Source organism: Suricata suricatta, chromosome 17 (genome assembly GCF_006229205.1).
Source record: "Suricata suricatta isolate VVHF042 chromosome 17, meerkat_22Aug2017_6uvM2_HiC, whole genome shotgun sequence".
Lineage (NCBI taxonomy): Eukaryota > Metazoa > Chordata > Mammalia > Carnivora > Herpestidae > Suricata > Suricata suricatta.
In genome coordinates, this window is record NC_043716.1 from 40,125,576 (window position 1) to 40,141,262 (window position 15,687).

At 46.2% G+C, this 15,687-nt stretch overlaps 1 protein-coding gene across 2 annotated transcripts in view; it reads right to left on the reverse strand.

Moving 5' to 3' along the window:
* LSM12 (LSM12 homolog) overlaps nt 1–13,894 on the reverse strand; it is a 19,189-nt gene extending 5,295 nt beyond the window's left edge. The window contains exons 1-2 of one of the 2 annotated variants that reach the window (XM_029928751.1): nt 13,675–13,891; nt 11,718–11,851 (exon numbers count right to left, since the gene is read on the reverse strand). In XM_029928751.1, coding sequence (XP_029784611.1) covers nt 11,718–11,851; nt 13,675–13,798 — 258 coding nt within the window. In that variant the 5' untranslated portion in view covers nt 13,799–13,891. Of the gene's footprint in view, nt 1–11,717; nt 11,852–13,674 lie in introns of both variants that reach the window. The other variant, XM_029928752.1, reaches the window with a different exon arrangement.
* Between the last annotated feature and the right edge of the window lie 1,793 nt (nt 13,895–15,687).

Genomic DNA, 15,687 nt, shown 5'->3' on the forward strand with positions numbered 1-15,687 from the left:
AAAAAAAAAAAAAAAAGAATGGAATGGACAAATTAAGCTAGAACAGGAGGTAAGAAGACTGGGAGCCACTTTTTTTTTTTAATGTTTTTTATTTTATTTTTGATACAGGGAGAGACAGAGCATGAGAGGGGGAGAGGCAGAGAGAGAAGGAGACACAGAACCGGAAGCAGGCTCCAGGCTCTGAGCTAGCTGTCAGCACAGAGCCTGACGCGGGGCTCGAACCCACGGACGTGAGATCTGACCTGAGCTGAAGTCGGAGGTTTAGCCGACTGAGCCACCCAGGCGCCCCTGGGAGCCACTTTTGAATTTTTGTCAGAGGCATAATGAAATACATATAAATCTTGGCCACAGTGATTCGTTTGGACAGCCTGAGTAATAGCAACACAATGACTAGAGAACAATGATTTCAAAATACACTTCTAGCCCCCAAAGATACCTCTTCTAAAGGCTCTGAAAGTAAAGGAGAATAAACTAGGTAATTCTCCATTTCAAGTCACAGTGCAAACAGATCCCAAATGCTAAATGATATAAAAAACCTTGGAAAAGTCAACAGAAATCAGAGTAAGCTGTTATTTCAATTTGCCCCAATATCCTCAACTACTCTACCTGGACCTGCAACTGTGCTTCAAGGGGCCTGGATGCACCGCAAACCTTCAAACCTCCAGCTGTCAGCGTGTGAACTGTGTTTTCACGGCAATCTGAACAATGTTTAAGCCTGACATTCATGCTTTCAGCAGGAACTTGTACAAAGGGGGTAAATTTCTCCCACAGAGAATCCTATCAATTAGGCACAAGGAAAGTTACCCTCACAAAAGAAATCTAGAAGTCTTCCTTCTCTCAAAATTGGAGTCGAGAAGGGAAGATCACCTTGCTCGTTTTAGGCAGCTTCCTGAAAACTCATGAAAAATGTAGACAGACCTGCCTTTGTAGAGCAAACAACTATCACCCTACTCTCAAGGTAGCAGTTATGCAGATGTATATTTCCCCACATCACATTTTTGTAAACTGATGCACATGTATAAACAGTCCAGCTATTGAGAGAGTAAGTTTACAGGTTTTGTCACGCCACTAGAGGGAACCAATAAAAGCAGCCCTCAGGAGAGGTGTAGAGTGTGTCTTCTAAGTCTGGAAGGGTTATCGGAATTGTGACTTTTTTCATTCAATGACCATCACCACACTGCATCTATTTTCAATGCAAACATGCCAGCTGCTGGCCTCTCGTCCAATCAAATCTGAAGCACTAACTGGCTAGAATCTTAAAGAATATTAAAGGTACCACTTTACAGACACTGGGTTCGGGCAAACTGAGAAGCAAAACCCCACAAATATGTGTCACTAACATGCATGTGGCTTTACTGAAATGACTGCACCAGACAAGCGGTGCTAACGTCCTATTCTTTCATTCTGTATGAAACCCGGTGAAAAAGTGACTCCCTGTCTGCTAACCAGCACTTCCTCCTGTGGCCATTTTATATACAGCAACCTGATGCAGGCTATGGGGGAAAGTCCAGGAACCCGATACCGGAGCGCATCGATATGAAAAGGCATCCAGTCACGTCTGCTATTGGGTAACCCTTGAATGAGTGAACTTGAATGAGTGAACTAACGAACACCAATGACACACACTGCCTGCACTCGGTGACACGGGGCAAAGGAAGCAGCCACAACAATGAAATCCAAGCACGACGCACTTCATCTTGTTATCCGGTCACCAGCTGGGCCATCTCATTTCCACACACCCAGACCGGGAAAGCACAGGTGCTGTGGGGAGCCCAGAGGGACTCCTAGCGAAAGTATTTAACGGGCTGTGACAGCTGAGACAACAAGGGAAGCAGAGTCCAAAGAGGAGCATGCTGGATGTGACCTACTGACTCCGACGAGCCACTCTCAGTCTGTCTCCGCTGTGCACACGGCCTTTCCAGCCAGCTGCCCTCACACAGAGGTTAGGAAGCACCGCAGCTGCTGCCCGCAAGGCCTGGCGGAGGCGGAGGGATGACAGACCGCAGCAGCCGAGGACAACTGTCATCGGGAGGGCTCGCGCTCCTTTCTGTGGTTTCAGTGCTGGGGTGCGTTCTTAGAAAGCCCTCCTTCTCAGCTAGCAACGAGCAGGCTCTCAAAAATATTTCTCCCGGGGCGCCTGGGTGGCTCTGTCGGTTAAGCCTCCGACTTTGGCTCAGGTCAGATCTCACGTCCGTGGGTTCGAGCCCTGCATCAGGCTCTGTGCTGACAGGTAGCTCAGAGCCTGGAGCCTGCTTCCGGTTCTGTGTCTCCTTCGCTCTCTGCCCCTCCCCCTCTCATGCTGTCTCTCTCTGTATCAAAAATAAATAAAACATTAAAAAAAAAAAAATTTCTCCCAACGATCAAATCAATATCCCCAAGTCTTCCTGTTCCCTTGCTGAAAGCTCCTGTCCGCCGGTTTCAATAAAATACTGTTCTTTACAACAGTAAAGAAGAACCATACTTCGCATGGTCGGGAACCCCAAAACCAGAGGACCCCACTTGCTGCTGTGTCCTAGAATATGTAATAATGAATCATAACACTGAATCAAACAGGAACCATAGAGCTCCAAAGTCCTGGTAGTGAATATTAAAATTCTAAGAGTCAACTTGTTGAGTCTTTCTCCACCCTAAGCACCAAGCTACACACTTTACGTGTATTAAGTATTTAATCTGCACAACAAGCCTATGAAATAGGGACTAAAATTTCTCCTATTTAATAGATGGAGAAACTAATCACAGCTGTTAAGAAACCTGCCAAGTCTATCAAGCCACAAGTGGGAGAGTGGACTGGAACCCAGTCTGACTCCAAAGCTTGCATTTTTTTTTCAAATTGGTTTCCATACAACACCTGGTGCTCATCCCAACAAGTGCCCTCCTCAATGCAAAGCTTGCATTCTTAACTCTGCACTACAAGCAGTTACACCTAAGAGAAATAAGTCTAAATGACTGTTGAAAATACAAATTTAAATGCAAAAGAAACTATTTTCAGAAAGGAAAAAAAATTTTTAAATGGAGCAGCCACCTTCTCTTTTTACCAGCGCGTCCCAGCACTTCCCTCAAGGTCCCCAGTGCAGAACACAGCTGTCTGCTTTCTGGTGAAGGATCGGCCTTTTCTGAAAAGGGCCCCAGCCTCACCCTAAACCTCAAGCACATCCTTTATTTCTTTTGTTAAAGGTAATTCACAGGAATGCTTTTCAGAAAACAGCTCTTATGTGAGAAACCATGTCAGACCAATAATCACAGGCATTCCCTGGACCCATCATTTTCCTTTCCTTTCTTTTTTTTAATATTTAAGGAATCCCAATATCCAGTGTGGGGCTCGAACTCACGACCCCGAGGTCAAGAGCTGCATGCTCTTCTGACTGAGCGAGCATGCCAGCCAGCCAGGCGCCCCGTGGGCCCATCATTTTCTGACTGGGCCAAGACTAGGGAAGCTAGGCCAAGCAAGTCTCTTGTACTTGCACACTGAGATGTGTTGAGTGCTCTGGGCTACCATAAAACCCCCCTGCAAATCCAGGGGTCACAGCCCCACCTCAATCTCCAGGCTTCACACCATCCTTGTTACCATGATGCATGCAGCTGCTGCAGACCCGCCTTGAGTCACAGTCCACACTACAGGCAAAGCTTTTTCTGTCACTGGGTTGAAAACAACAACTAGTTGTAAGTCAAGAGTTTGTGAGCTATTGGCAAATTATGTCACCAAACACAATTCACAGCTACAACAAAAAACTAACCCCCCAGGACACGAACTCATTCCCTGGTCCTGAGACCCTGAAACCAGTGCTGCCGTGGACCCCACACATGGCCCTGTCTGAGAGAGAACCGGCTGCGAAACAGGCTGCAATCTGACCTCAACAGGCCATCTGAGTCCGCGCGCTCGACCCAGCCCGCACACACGTGGCTGTGAGGATCAGGGGAGACAGTCCAGGTGAAAGCACGGGGTGGAAAGCACTGTACAAATATCAGCTGCTAACATCATTATCACAACATCATTACTGTTAGCGCAGAGAAGGTGGCTTGTGGGTCATTTCAGAAAAATTCATACAACCCAACTTTCCTTTAGCTAATGAGTTCAGAGCTCTCTACAAGAGCTGCTGGACAGGTTGTAAGTCCTAAAGAGGCCATCTTTCAAAATATAACCGGAATAATAAACTGGAAATCCCTTTTTGCTTCAGAGGCCAAAATGGGGGCACTACCTAGTGAGTAAAGAGTTGATTTTTGTCAAGACAGTGAAAGCACCATACGCTGTTGTTTCCTGGGCTCTGAAAAGAGAGAAAGCAAAGTAAAATAGAAGAGCCACCTCCTTACTTACGCTCTCAAAAAAAATTCCAGCTCAAAGCCCTGCCTACCACTCGCTAGCCGCACGAACCCGAGCAAGGTGCATAACCTCAGTTCGTCCATCTGGGGCCCATCCTGAAGGGTTTCCGTTGGGAGTTCAGCAAGCACGTAAAGCACCTAACCTAACACCGGTACCGGCGTGTACCCTGTCCGTCCACTCCCTGAGAACTAACAACCTCCTGGTTAGCTCACTGACGGAACAGCAAGTTTCTAAACTGCAGAGGTGGACAAAGCAAGCATCTTCCAAATCCGCTTAATTCCATTTAACTTCCTTTTATCTAATATTCAAGACCCTACTCCACTGTTACATCAGAAAAGCCTGCCCTAAAACATCTATTACTCTATTCCAAGGACTGGCACACTACAGCCTGCGGGCCAAATTCAGCCCAACACCTGTTTTAGTTACGCTTTACTGGAAAGACCGGGCCCATGTGTTCACACATCATGTACGGCTGCTTCTGCTACAAAGGCAGGGCTGAGTAGTCGTGACACAGAATGCACGGCCCACAAACCTAAGGCACTTATTACCCGGCCCTGCAGACAGGAAGTCTGCTGCCCCTGCTGTACGCTCTCACAGCACCCCGCACACACCTCCACTCACACTGAGCCTGCCATGCTGTCCGCACTAGTCACCTGCAGCTCTCCCTCACCAATGCCAACAAACAGAATTCTTTTTTAATTTATTTTAAGAGAGAGCAAAAGCAGGGGAGGGACAGAAGAGAGGGAGAGAGAGACTCCCAAGTAGGCTCCATGCTGTCTGCACAAAGCCTGACGTGGGGCTCGATCGTAACCTGAGCTGAAATCAAGACTCGGACGCTTAACTAACGGAGCCTCCCAGGCATCCCCAAACAGGAGACTCTTTCGGGCAAAGGCAGTCTTAGTTATCTTGACATTCCCAGCACCTGGAAGGGAGGGGGAGCAAGAGGAAAGGGGGATAAAAGGAACAGAATCCTTGACTCTTAAGAGATTCACAGAACAGATCCCAATTGCAGTTAAGTGACTAACACAGGGTCACACAAACTACTAACAGCCCAGCAGAGAGAAGAACCCAGTGCTTTACCTACCCTGCATTCTGCCTCACATGCTGCTAGCTTCTGATCCAGCGTGCAGACCCCTTCTGTTCCCACTTCGGGTACAATGTGCTTCACTCTCCAGAGTAGTGTCTGGTCGTTACCTAAGCTAGTCTCAAAATTCCAATTCTAGAACTTGGCTGCATCACCTTCCTCTCCCCTCACCCAAGCCTGTTCTGTAGCAGGAAGACCAAACCAGTTAGAACACCTCTCTCTTAAAACGAAAGAGATACCACCACTGACCCACCAGAAAAATCCTCATTTTCAATCAACTCTGTGTCAAAGAGTGCACAGGTGGCTTCAGTGACACACCCAAGGCATAACTCTGCCAGTCACTCGGGCACAGCGATTTGTCTTTTCAGGTGGACAGCGATGGTCCCCACACCCTGTAATGTCAAGAAAACCCCCTTCGGAAGCAAACCCTTAACCTGACGAGGGCTCACCGAGTCAGCGGGCTCCCATGCATCGTGGCCGGAATGGAGCACTGAGCCCTCGCTTGGAGCACAGCGCCCTTGGCCTAGAGCACTCCATCCCCCAACAGGGCTCTGTCAGTTTGACCTCAAAGTCTGAATGCCACAGAAAGTGACATCCTTCAAAAGATTAGTAATTTTGAAAATGGCAGTCAGTCATTCTCCCTCTCTGACTCCACCTGACACTGCTCACACAACCTTACACGTCCCCTGTCACTCGGCAGTAATGGGCTCTTCCTCTTCACCTTCACCCCCCACCTCGACACTATCGTCAAGAAAAGCTGTCTGCTCACAGCCAGGAGCAAAATTTACTGGTGGACTCTAACCTAGTGCTGGGGCCTTGACAATGTATTCTAATCAAGGAGCCAATAGATTACACATGGTTTCTAGAAGTTAGGAAAAATTTATCTGACAAAAAAGCCTTGCTTTCTCTAGAAAAGTAGTTCTTTCCCTCCCCATTTACACATACTATGAACACCTTTTATCTCCTACCAATAAACACATAACCTAACATCAAACACAACACAGAACACATAACCAGGCCATGTGATTCTACTTGGTGTTAACTCCATACCCCAATATGTTTGGGTCACAATATGGCCAAGGGCCTGGCTAACAGGTCCATGAACACAGGCGACAAGGCAGTAGCTATTAACTACCCAGGGGTTTACTCATACTTGAGAATTAACCCTCAAATCACCGGAAAGTCCAGTTATGCGAAATATTAGCTTTGAAACTCAGGGAACTCAAAACAAAAAGGTCTTCTCTCAGTGTGACATCATACCTAAAGGTGTGCACTGAGGTCGGTTTTTTTAAAAAGTCAACTCTGTGACTCATTTTCTCAGCCTCTCTTTCCAGACCTCCCTCCCCCACCAATCTCGAAATACCCCGTTTATTCAAAGGCAGCCAACTCATTCTTCATTACAAGGGGCTAATGATAAGCTCTTTCCATCTCTTTCTTCTTCCCGGTTGCATTTGAGAACTCATGGCTTGTTAGTAAGGTATAAATGGGTAATAAATGGATAAAAAGAAGCTAAAAAATTAACCAGTGGTCTGGTAAGGGAGGTGGACACCTTATCTGTGGATTTTGATTTTCGATGTTTTTGATTTTCGATGTTTTGTCACTTTTCCTGCCTCCCCCCACAACATACAACTATCTCCTCAAGAAAGTCTTCTCTGAATCAGCAAAGTGAGAAGACTTCCATCTCATTCGACGCACTGGATGATTTATCTAAGCAAACACACACACGCCTTGCTGTGTCCGTGAGCTCTTTCCTAGGAGTCTCAAGCACAGCCTCCTTCGTGGTGTGACTGCTCACTCACTCTAAACTCCAGGACTCGGCCAAGTGTTCCCTTAACTATGTTACCTGGTAACCCTGCTCTGGAAGTTCAAGTTAATTCCGGTCACCAAGAAGAGATCTCTTAAAAACATGTTTTGACTATATTACATATTAATCGTATTCACTACAATTTTGATTTTCCCCAGTCCTGGGTTGGCAAGTTTGGATATCTGAATGAATGTCAGACCAAAGCCTGGAGAGACCAACACAGTAATGGCATTCGTGTTCTTGGCTGTCTTCCCTGTCATACTGCCCCTTTTCCCCCATCTTGCCCCTGTGCCATAATTCAAGGAACATCAGTTGGCTACATATAGCTAAAGCAGAACAGAACTAATGTTTGCCAATTCCAGTCATCGTGAACTAATCCCCATGACGACTCTATGAGATAGGTACTAACATTATCCCATGTTTACAGTGAGGAAACTGATGCTTAGTAAGGTCAAGAGGCAGAGAAGTGACTTTAAAGACTTACCTGCGTACCTCCTGTTTTTTCTACTAGACCACACTGCTCCTGACCACACAACGCAGATGTTTTTCTCCACGGAGAAACAGTACTTGACATGGGACTTCAGTCAAAATATTAGACCAGAGTTCAAATCCCAGCTCTATCATGAGTTGCATGACCTTGAGCTAGTGACTCATTCTCTCTGAGCCTCAATTTACTCTTCTCTAAGATGGTGATGGTAGCCACACCATAAGAACTATTATTAGAATTAAATGAGAGAGAGGTCTACCAATTGCTAGTTCAGAGAATGGAACATAAAAACATGAGCTCCCACACTACTAGCCATATAACCTAGACAAGTCACTTACACCAATAAGCCTGTTAAATGAAAAGGGAGAGAATATACTACAAAATTCACATGGTGGCGGGGAGAATGAAATGAGCAGTGTCAAGGCTCTTTGTAAACTGTAAAGCTCTAGAAAAATAAATGTGGTCCCTGGCAGAGCTTACCACGACATCTTACACAAAACAGGTTTCAGGAAATGTTTTAGAATGCTACATAAAAGGACCCTTGTTAATGCTGACATGTCCCAAATCATCTCCTGAGAGCACTGCTAACCCATGGGCAATTTTTATCCCCAGGGAACAAACCGCTGAGTCAACTCAAAAGAACTTGTTAAGAAACACCTTATTTCATTCTGCCACAGGGATCCGAGGGCTCTTCTCACCCTAAAGCAGTATTTAAGCCTTCCCCATGACAGAATAAACTAATAAGCCACATGGTGAGTAATCTGGACCTCACTTACGACTGGCTCTGATGCGCTTTTGTATTTTTACTGAAATGCTTCTGTCTTCTAGTCAGCAAATTCAGAACACTTTAACAGTACAATAGTACCGTGGAGTAGATCAAATGATACTCATAAACTTCAGTAACCCCGCCGACCTCTCCCAAGCCGCCTCTCACAGTCCGCATCCCTGCAGACACAGGACTTCTGAGGCTGCAGTAAACTGTCAACCAAAAACAAAACAGGCTCATCTCTAAGATCTGCTAGTTCATACCTTTTCTAGTTGGGCCGGAATTAAGTATTTTCTTTTATTAAAAGGCCTTCTCTTCCATCTCCTGCTGGGTCAGAGTAACCAAATATCCATTTTATAGCAGCAGGATTAATGACACGGAGGACCCCCTCTCTCAGCAACAGGAGCCCACACGTGAGGGCATCCTCCCCGGAAGTGGAGCACACAGGTCGTGCCTCCCCAGGTCATGAGCAGCAGCAGTTTTCTCCCAGGGACCTGAGCACTTCAGTTCCCGTCTAACATGCTCAAACAATCCCCCACCTTTAAAAAACAAAAACAAAACCCAAGGCCATGCTCTTCCATGGGATGAACTTTTCATGTCATTCAAGCCAGAGGTAAACAGCCGCCCAGACCAGGTTTTCAGTAACAGTGCGGCCGGCTCTTCCAACTCTAACTGAACCCAGGGAGGAGTCACGAAGCTCCTCAAACGCAGGGTGTCAGAAAGCCAACAGAGCGTACTGACCAACATCTCTGCAAATCGAAGAGGGAATAAATGAAATCCAAAGATAGCCCTCCAACCTAATTTTAGCGTTTAGTTTGACTCCTCTTCCCAGCAAACAAACCTTTTTCAAAACTTGGCGAGTGGGCCACCAAGAAAAGTAAAAATTCCCGGTATTCCCCAACCTGTGACTTAGAACCGCTGTCTTAAAAGAGCGAGTAAACAACTAGTTTACAACGATGCTCAGAAGCTAACACAGAGCAGCAGAAAGCGAAAGCCCAATGGCAAAGATAATCTGCTAATTAAATAACCAAGAACTATTTCCCTTTGAGGTCAAACATAAGAGAATGACCTCTTAACTGTCCCAGCCATAACCCTCCAAGCCCTCTCAGATAAACGGTGGCGTGGACTGGTCACAAGAGCAGAAACGTACTAGCTTTCACAGCAGAGACAAATCATCCCTTTCAGATAATCTTTCCTCTACTATTCACTAAAGATTCAGTTACTTAGTGACAGACTTCTACCCTATAAAAACTAAAGGATAACTTGGAGCCTATATTCTCTTCAATGTATTAGGAATAAACTATTTCACTTGAATCCTTCTCTTCAGCCAAAAGGAGACAATGCAAAAAACTCCTACACTCTAGGAGAAGGTACCTTAGCCAGGGTTTCAAAACTCTGTAAGTTTCTAAGAATGGGAATGTTCCTTTTTTTGTTTTTTTTTCATGTTTATTTATTTACTTTGAGAGAGAGAGAGAGACCGAGCATGAGCAGGGGAGGGGCAGAGAGAGAGAGGGAAAGAAAGAATTCCAAGCAGGCTCCACACTATCAGTGCAGGGCCCAATCTGGCGCTCAAACCCACTAACTCTGAGACCATGACCTGAGCCAGAATCGAGAGTTGAGTACTTAACTGACTGAGCCACCCAGCTGTCCAAGAACGGGATGCCCTATATGCAGCAGCCTTTTTTTTTTTAATTTTTTTATTTTTAAATGCTTTTTATTTATTTTTGAGAGACAGTGTGACAGGGGAGGGTCAGAGAGAGAGGGAGATACAGAATCAGAAACAGGCTCCAGGCTCTGAGCTAGAGGTCAGCACAGGGCCCGACACGGGGCTCGAACCCACGAACCGTGAGATCATGACCTGAGCCGAAGCCGGACGCTTAACCGACTGAGCCACCCAGGCGCCCCTGCAGCAGCCTTTAATATGAAACCCAAGACCTTTCCGAATTTGTCCTCAGCCATCACTAAAAAATGAGGGGCATTTCTCTGGCATCTGGAAAGGGAGCTCCCAATCTGAGGTAAGTATATTCTGCCAGACTCAGCTACCCTCTATTGTTTCGGCTGCCTGCGTGTTTTCTTGCTTTGCTGAATTGTAGCCAACATACATTCCCAAGAGAGATAAGAGAATATACATTATTACAAGACTCCTCTAGAGGGAAAAACTTCCACCATACTGATTCAAGAGGCTAAAGGAAAGGCAGCTGCTACTAAAAGCAAAGATCTAACTTATTTACTCAAAGAATACTAAACACCCATTCTGTGCAAGGCTCTGTACATTCAGCCATGAACAAAACAGGTATGGTTCCCATCCTCACAGAATAGTGTGCTGAGACAAGCAAATAAACACGATACACCATTATAATTATAAAGACTAAGAAGAGCAAACTTTAAAGTGCCAATGTGCCCAGTATACACTGATCTATACTTGTCCCCGGGTAAAACAAAAGCGCTCTGCTTTACTCTCAAAAATGTCCCAAGGTGGACTATAAATACTATGTCACCTTAACACTGGAAGATAAGGTACTGTAAGGGAGAATAACGGGGCAAATTACTTTAGCCTGGGTGATCAGCAAAGACTTCTTGGAAGAGGTGCCATTTAATTAAGTCCTGAAGGATGAGGCTCCAGACATTCTGGAAGAAAGAGCGTTCCAAACACAAGGTCAGCAAAGACTACAAGGCACGGGGTGGTATTATTCTCACAATACATAAACTCTGGCTGAGAGAAGTGAAGAGTCAAAAAAGTGATCTGAGGGTTCCCAGATATCAATATGTACATCCTAGATTTAAATATCCTAAGTCTCTGATTTTATCAGACCTCAAAATTCAAACATAAAGACAAAAAGGCAGTTCTCAATTTTTTGGTATGTCATGAATTGAGAATCCCCAAAATACTCCGTATGTTCACCCAAAACCACAGACATGCAGACACACTATTTCAGGTGGTTCACAGGCAATGCCCCTCCCAACCCCACCAACACCAGAAGTTCACGCATGGATTCCAAGTTAAAAAAAAGAAAAGAAAAAGGCCCTCTTTTACAAAGGACGAAAGCAACTGGGGCATTAAAAGGTTTCTTAAATCTTTTGAAGGCATCCAGAATAAAGAGAAAACTTACACTGATGTTCCTTCAAAAAGGTTATCAGAACAAATTATAGGTCAGTGAAGAAACGAAGAACAATGGACAAGTATGTACCACCGTGAGTCAAGGAGTCTCAATTTTTCCCCACCATCTTAAAGAGCCAGAACTGCCCTCAAGTCCTTACCTTACTAACATTGAGTGAAGCTAGGGGAGGAGGGGTTTCTGTTCGGTCATTAATTATTTCCACTTCTGAAACATACTGTAAGTTTATGAGCAAGATGTCTGCGTGGTTGGGCTTTCCACTGGAAGAGGGACATTCTGGTGAGAAAATAAAGTTAAGGAAAACAGGGGTATGGAGAACACAACTCACCCAAGGCTGGTGTAAAAGGTGTGCCACGAGCAAGAGGGAGGGGAGCCTCGCAAGAAATCACAGCTCTCCTCGGGAAATCTCTGCCGGTCACCATCCACCCGCTCAAAACCCCAGAACCAAAAGCTCCCAAGCTTTTCAAAGCCAAATAGTATCCAAAATTGGAAGCCGCAGAAAGGGTTGGTTACTTCTCTACTGGTTGTATAGAGGCATAATGCCGTGTTAATGCCATATGTGTATATATATATATATATATACACACACACATACACTTTTTCTTGAACCTAACCACATAGGAGGGGCAGTGCTTTCTGTTCCTGGTACCCTTGTATCTATATACTGCTCTTTTCAGTTTCTGAGATTTCAGATTTCCCATTCTGCAGAAGAGAAAACTACCAGCACTGGAAATGAGGCTCACTCAAGGTGACCCTGCCAGTTAACCCATTTCTTCATGTATCCATTCATTCATTCATTCACTCACCCATCCTTCAACTGTTTATCAAAAGCGTATCATATGCCAATTAAAAGTAATTGCTCATTTCAAAATCCTTCCACTGATGTAAAAGGTCTTATTGGGTCTAGGTCTGAGTTTTTATAGTCCCCTCCCCCCCCAACAAAAACAAAACAAAAAACTGTTCTTGTTATAGTTGCAAAGGACATCTTCCTAAGCCAGAAATCTACATCTAGCAGTTAAATAAATTAAAATACTTGCCACTCAAATGCAGCACTCAGTAGGAAACTTCCTTCTGAAAGATGCCATAAAGGATTACGCCTCCAAAAAAAAAAAAAAAACCACTCCAAATAAACCCACCTGTGGCTCAAAAAGAAGGGAAAAGGGTGGCACATTTATTACAACCAGGAAGTATTTTGTTTCCAAGACGGAGTTTCCTGGAGTAATTCAGAAATCATTTCCACCCTCAAAGAAGAAGGCCTTCTTTTCCATTCTAACACTGCCACTTCCAAAAGGGGAGGCAACTACTATGGAAAAGTCAGGACTCCATGTGCTGGGCTGGGCAAGAAACGATTAACTTACTCTTTCACCTGTACCCTATACAACCCCACCTAAGCCCCTAAAAAAAACGTGGTCTTCTCTCTGGACCCGGTTTCCAGGGCAAACATCCCCAAAGCAGCAATTTTCAAATGACTGAGAAACCTAATCAGTACTCCCCGCCCCCAACAGCACCACGCATACACACGCACCAGCAAAACAAGCCCCTATCCCCATTTCAGATACAAACTGTCCTACAGTTACTCCCCTCCAAAGCAGGCAAGGCCCATTTGGTCACCACCACACCGCCCCTCCTTGGACCAAATCCCACCAGGAGACACCCCCTCCTAAACTCCATAGGCTTGCCCCACTAGCAGCAGTTCCTTACTCTACACGCCCCCTCCCCACATGATTTTACCCGCCCCCCTTCCATCCGGGCTCCAATCCATCAGCCCCCCTCCCACGACCACCCTCTCTCCGAATAACTGTCCCCTCTCAGAGCCTTTCCCCCGAAAAAGCATCCGCGTGTCAAGCCCCCCTCCACCCACTGACCCTCGCTCGGGGCCCAGCTCCCACAAGGGGTGGGAGACAGGGTCCCCAAAGCGGACCGAGGGACACGCGAAGAGGGGGAGGGGAGCTCAGGGCCGTGCGCATGCGCTCCGGGCGCCGCGGTAGCCGGTCGCCCCTAGGCCCGGAGAGGGCCCCAGCCGCCGCCGTCGTCCCCCACCCCCCCACCACCGCACAGACACGCCGGCCCGGCCTCGGGCTCCGCGCAGCGAAGGATACTTAAAGCCAGCATTTTGGACTGGTAGTCGAAGGCTACCACCTCGCCCTGCAGCCGCTGCTCCTGGCACGTCCGGCACGACACCTGGCTCCCAACGCTGAAGTACTCGCCCGGAGGAGCCGCCATCTTGGGAGAGCAGCCGCGGCCGGCGGCGGCGGCGGCAGCAGCGGGCGAAAGCCGGGCCCCCAGTGAGCGCCGCGACGCGACGCACGAGGCGTGCTGACGTCACACGCCAGGGCGTGGCCTGGCGCTGGGTGGGGCGGGAGCCTAGGTGGAAAAGGAAAGAAGAGGAAATAAAGGAGAATCTGAGTGTGCAAGTGTGCCCGCTTGGTAAAGTGCTTGCAGAGTCCATTTTAGAAGTTGAAGATAAATAACCTACGTTGGATGAAAAGGGGAAGGAGGAGGGAGCTGCAGTCTCCATTATGTGCACACGTTGACACAAGAGTTTAATGAATGAACTCTGTATTTTACGTATGAGGGATCCGAGGCCCAGAGGACTTAAGGAAATTTGCCCACAATGAGTGTACCCAGTTACAAAGCGGTAGTGGTAGAACACTGGCTATAGGAGTAGCTAAACTGGGACCGGAATCCCAGGTCTGCCACTTACTAAGTTCTATGACCTGATCCTGTATCTTTATTTCTTCTGTATTATCACTTACTGATGATCCAACGATCTTTTGAGTTAGGAATCAACATCTTCCTTTTACAGATGAGGAAACTGAAGTCTTAGACTAAACTTGGCCAGGGTCGCACAATCAGAAAGAATTTGGTCTACCTGTTTCCAAAGACGGTGCTATTTGATGCTCTACTGTATTAGATAATACTAGAGTAGTTAGGAGGTTAAGTGAGATAATTTGTACAAATGAATGGCATGTTGTAGGTCTTTAATAAATGATAGTTCCCCTATGATCACCCATCACCCTTGGAACTCAAGATGCTTCTCCGTCTCCCATCTTGCCCTCTCTAGAAAGCCAGGCAAAGGGCAGGAATGAAGAGCAGGAATGACAAAGATGGCCTTGGGGGCAGGAGTTTTGCCCCTCCCCTACTAGTGTCCATCTGATATATGAAAGTTTTAACATGTAAAATGCATTTTCAAGCCCTGTCATCACCAGTTTCCATTCCCTAACCCACCTTCCTGCCCACATTCCACCCTGCAAGAGACATCAACTTCCTAATGTTGGGCATATATTAGTACACTCATTTAACAGGAATAAATATACTGATGCCTCTTAGTTGTGGTTTTTCAGACAACTTTCAAGTCTGACCCCCACAAGTCACTTGTAACTGCCGCTCCACTTTTTATATGGCATTGTGATTATAGATTTTCATATATATGACTGCCAGGTACTATTAGGAAAAGCTTCCTGGAGGAAGTGAAAAACTCTGAGACCGGAAGGACAAGCAGGATCTTGTAGCTAAAAGCAGGATCCTTGTAGCAGGATCTTGTAGGATAAAGTAGCTCAGAAATATTATGAAATGGAGTTGTGGGGGTAGGCTAGTAAAGGTTGTCTGGCCACTTTCAAAGACCTAGAATGCAGGCTTTCTCCTTGGGGCAAATAAAAAACATTTAGCAAGGGAGTGAAATGACGTTTATATCCAACTTGCGTTCCCCACACCTTTCTAATTAGTGAAATTAATCTCTCTCCAAGAAGAACCACATTTACGTTCTCATTTTCACTCACTCAGCAAACTCTCCAAGAAGAAAGTTGCTTGAGGTGGGAAGGAACATGGGGAGCCAGTCAACAGTGTCCTCCCACCCCAACTCTGCCTCTAGGCAGGACCTCGCCCAGAATAGCTGAGGATTTTATTTTGTGTGTGTTCCTAGAGAGGATTATTAGAGATTTTGCCGTGGGTGTGTGCCCGTCCTCTTCCCAATCCAACCCAGCTACTACTCTTGGTCTACCTGCCCGGCGGGGTTTTGGAAAGCAAGCTTAGAAGTGGAAGTGTGACTGAGACTGCTCTGTGTAAGAATTCGCAAGGGTTTAGGAAAGACGCTTCGAAATCAAGAGGCTTAT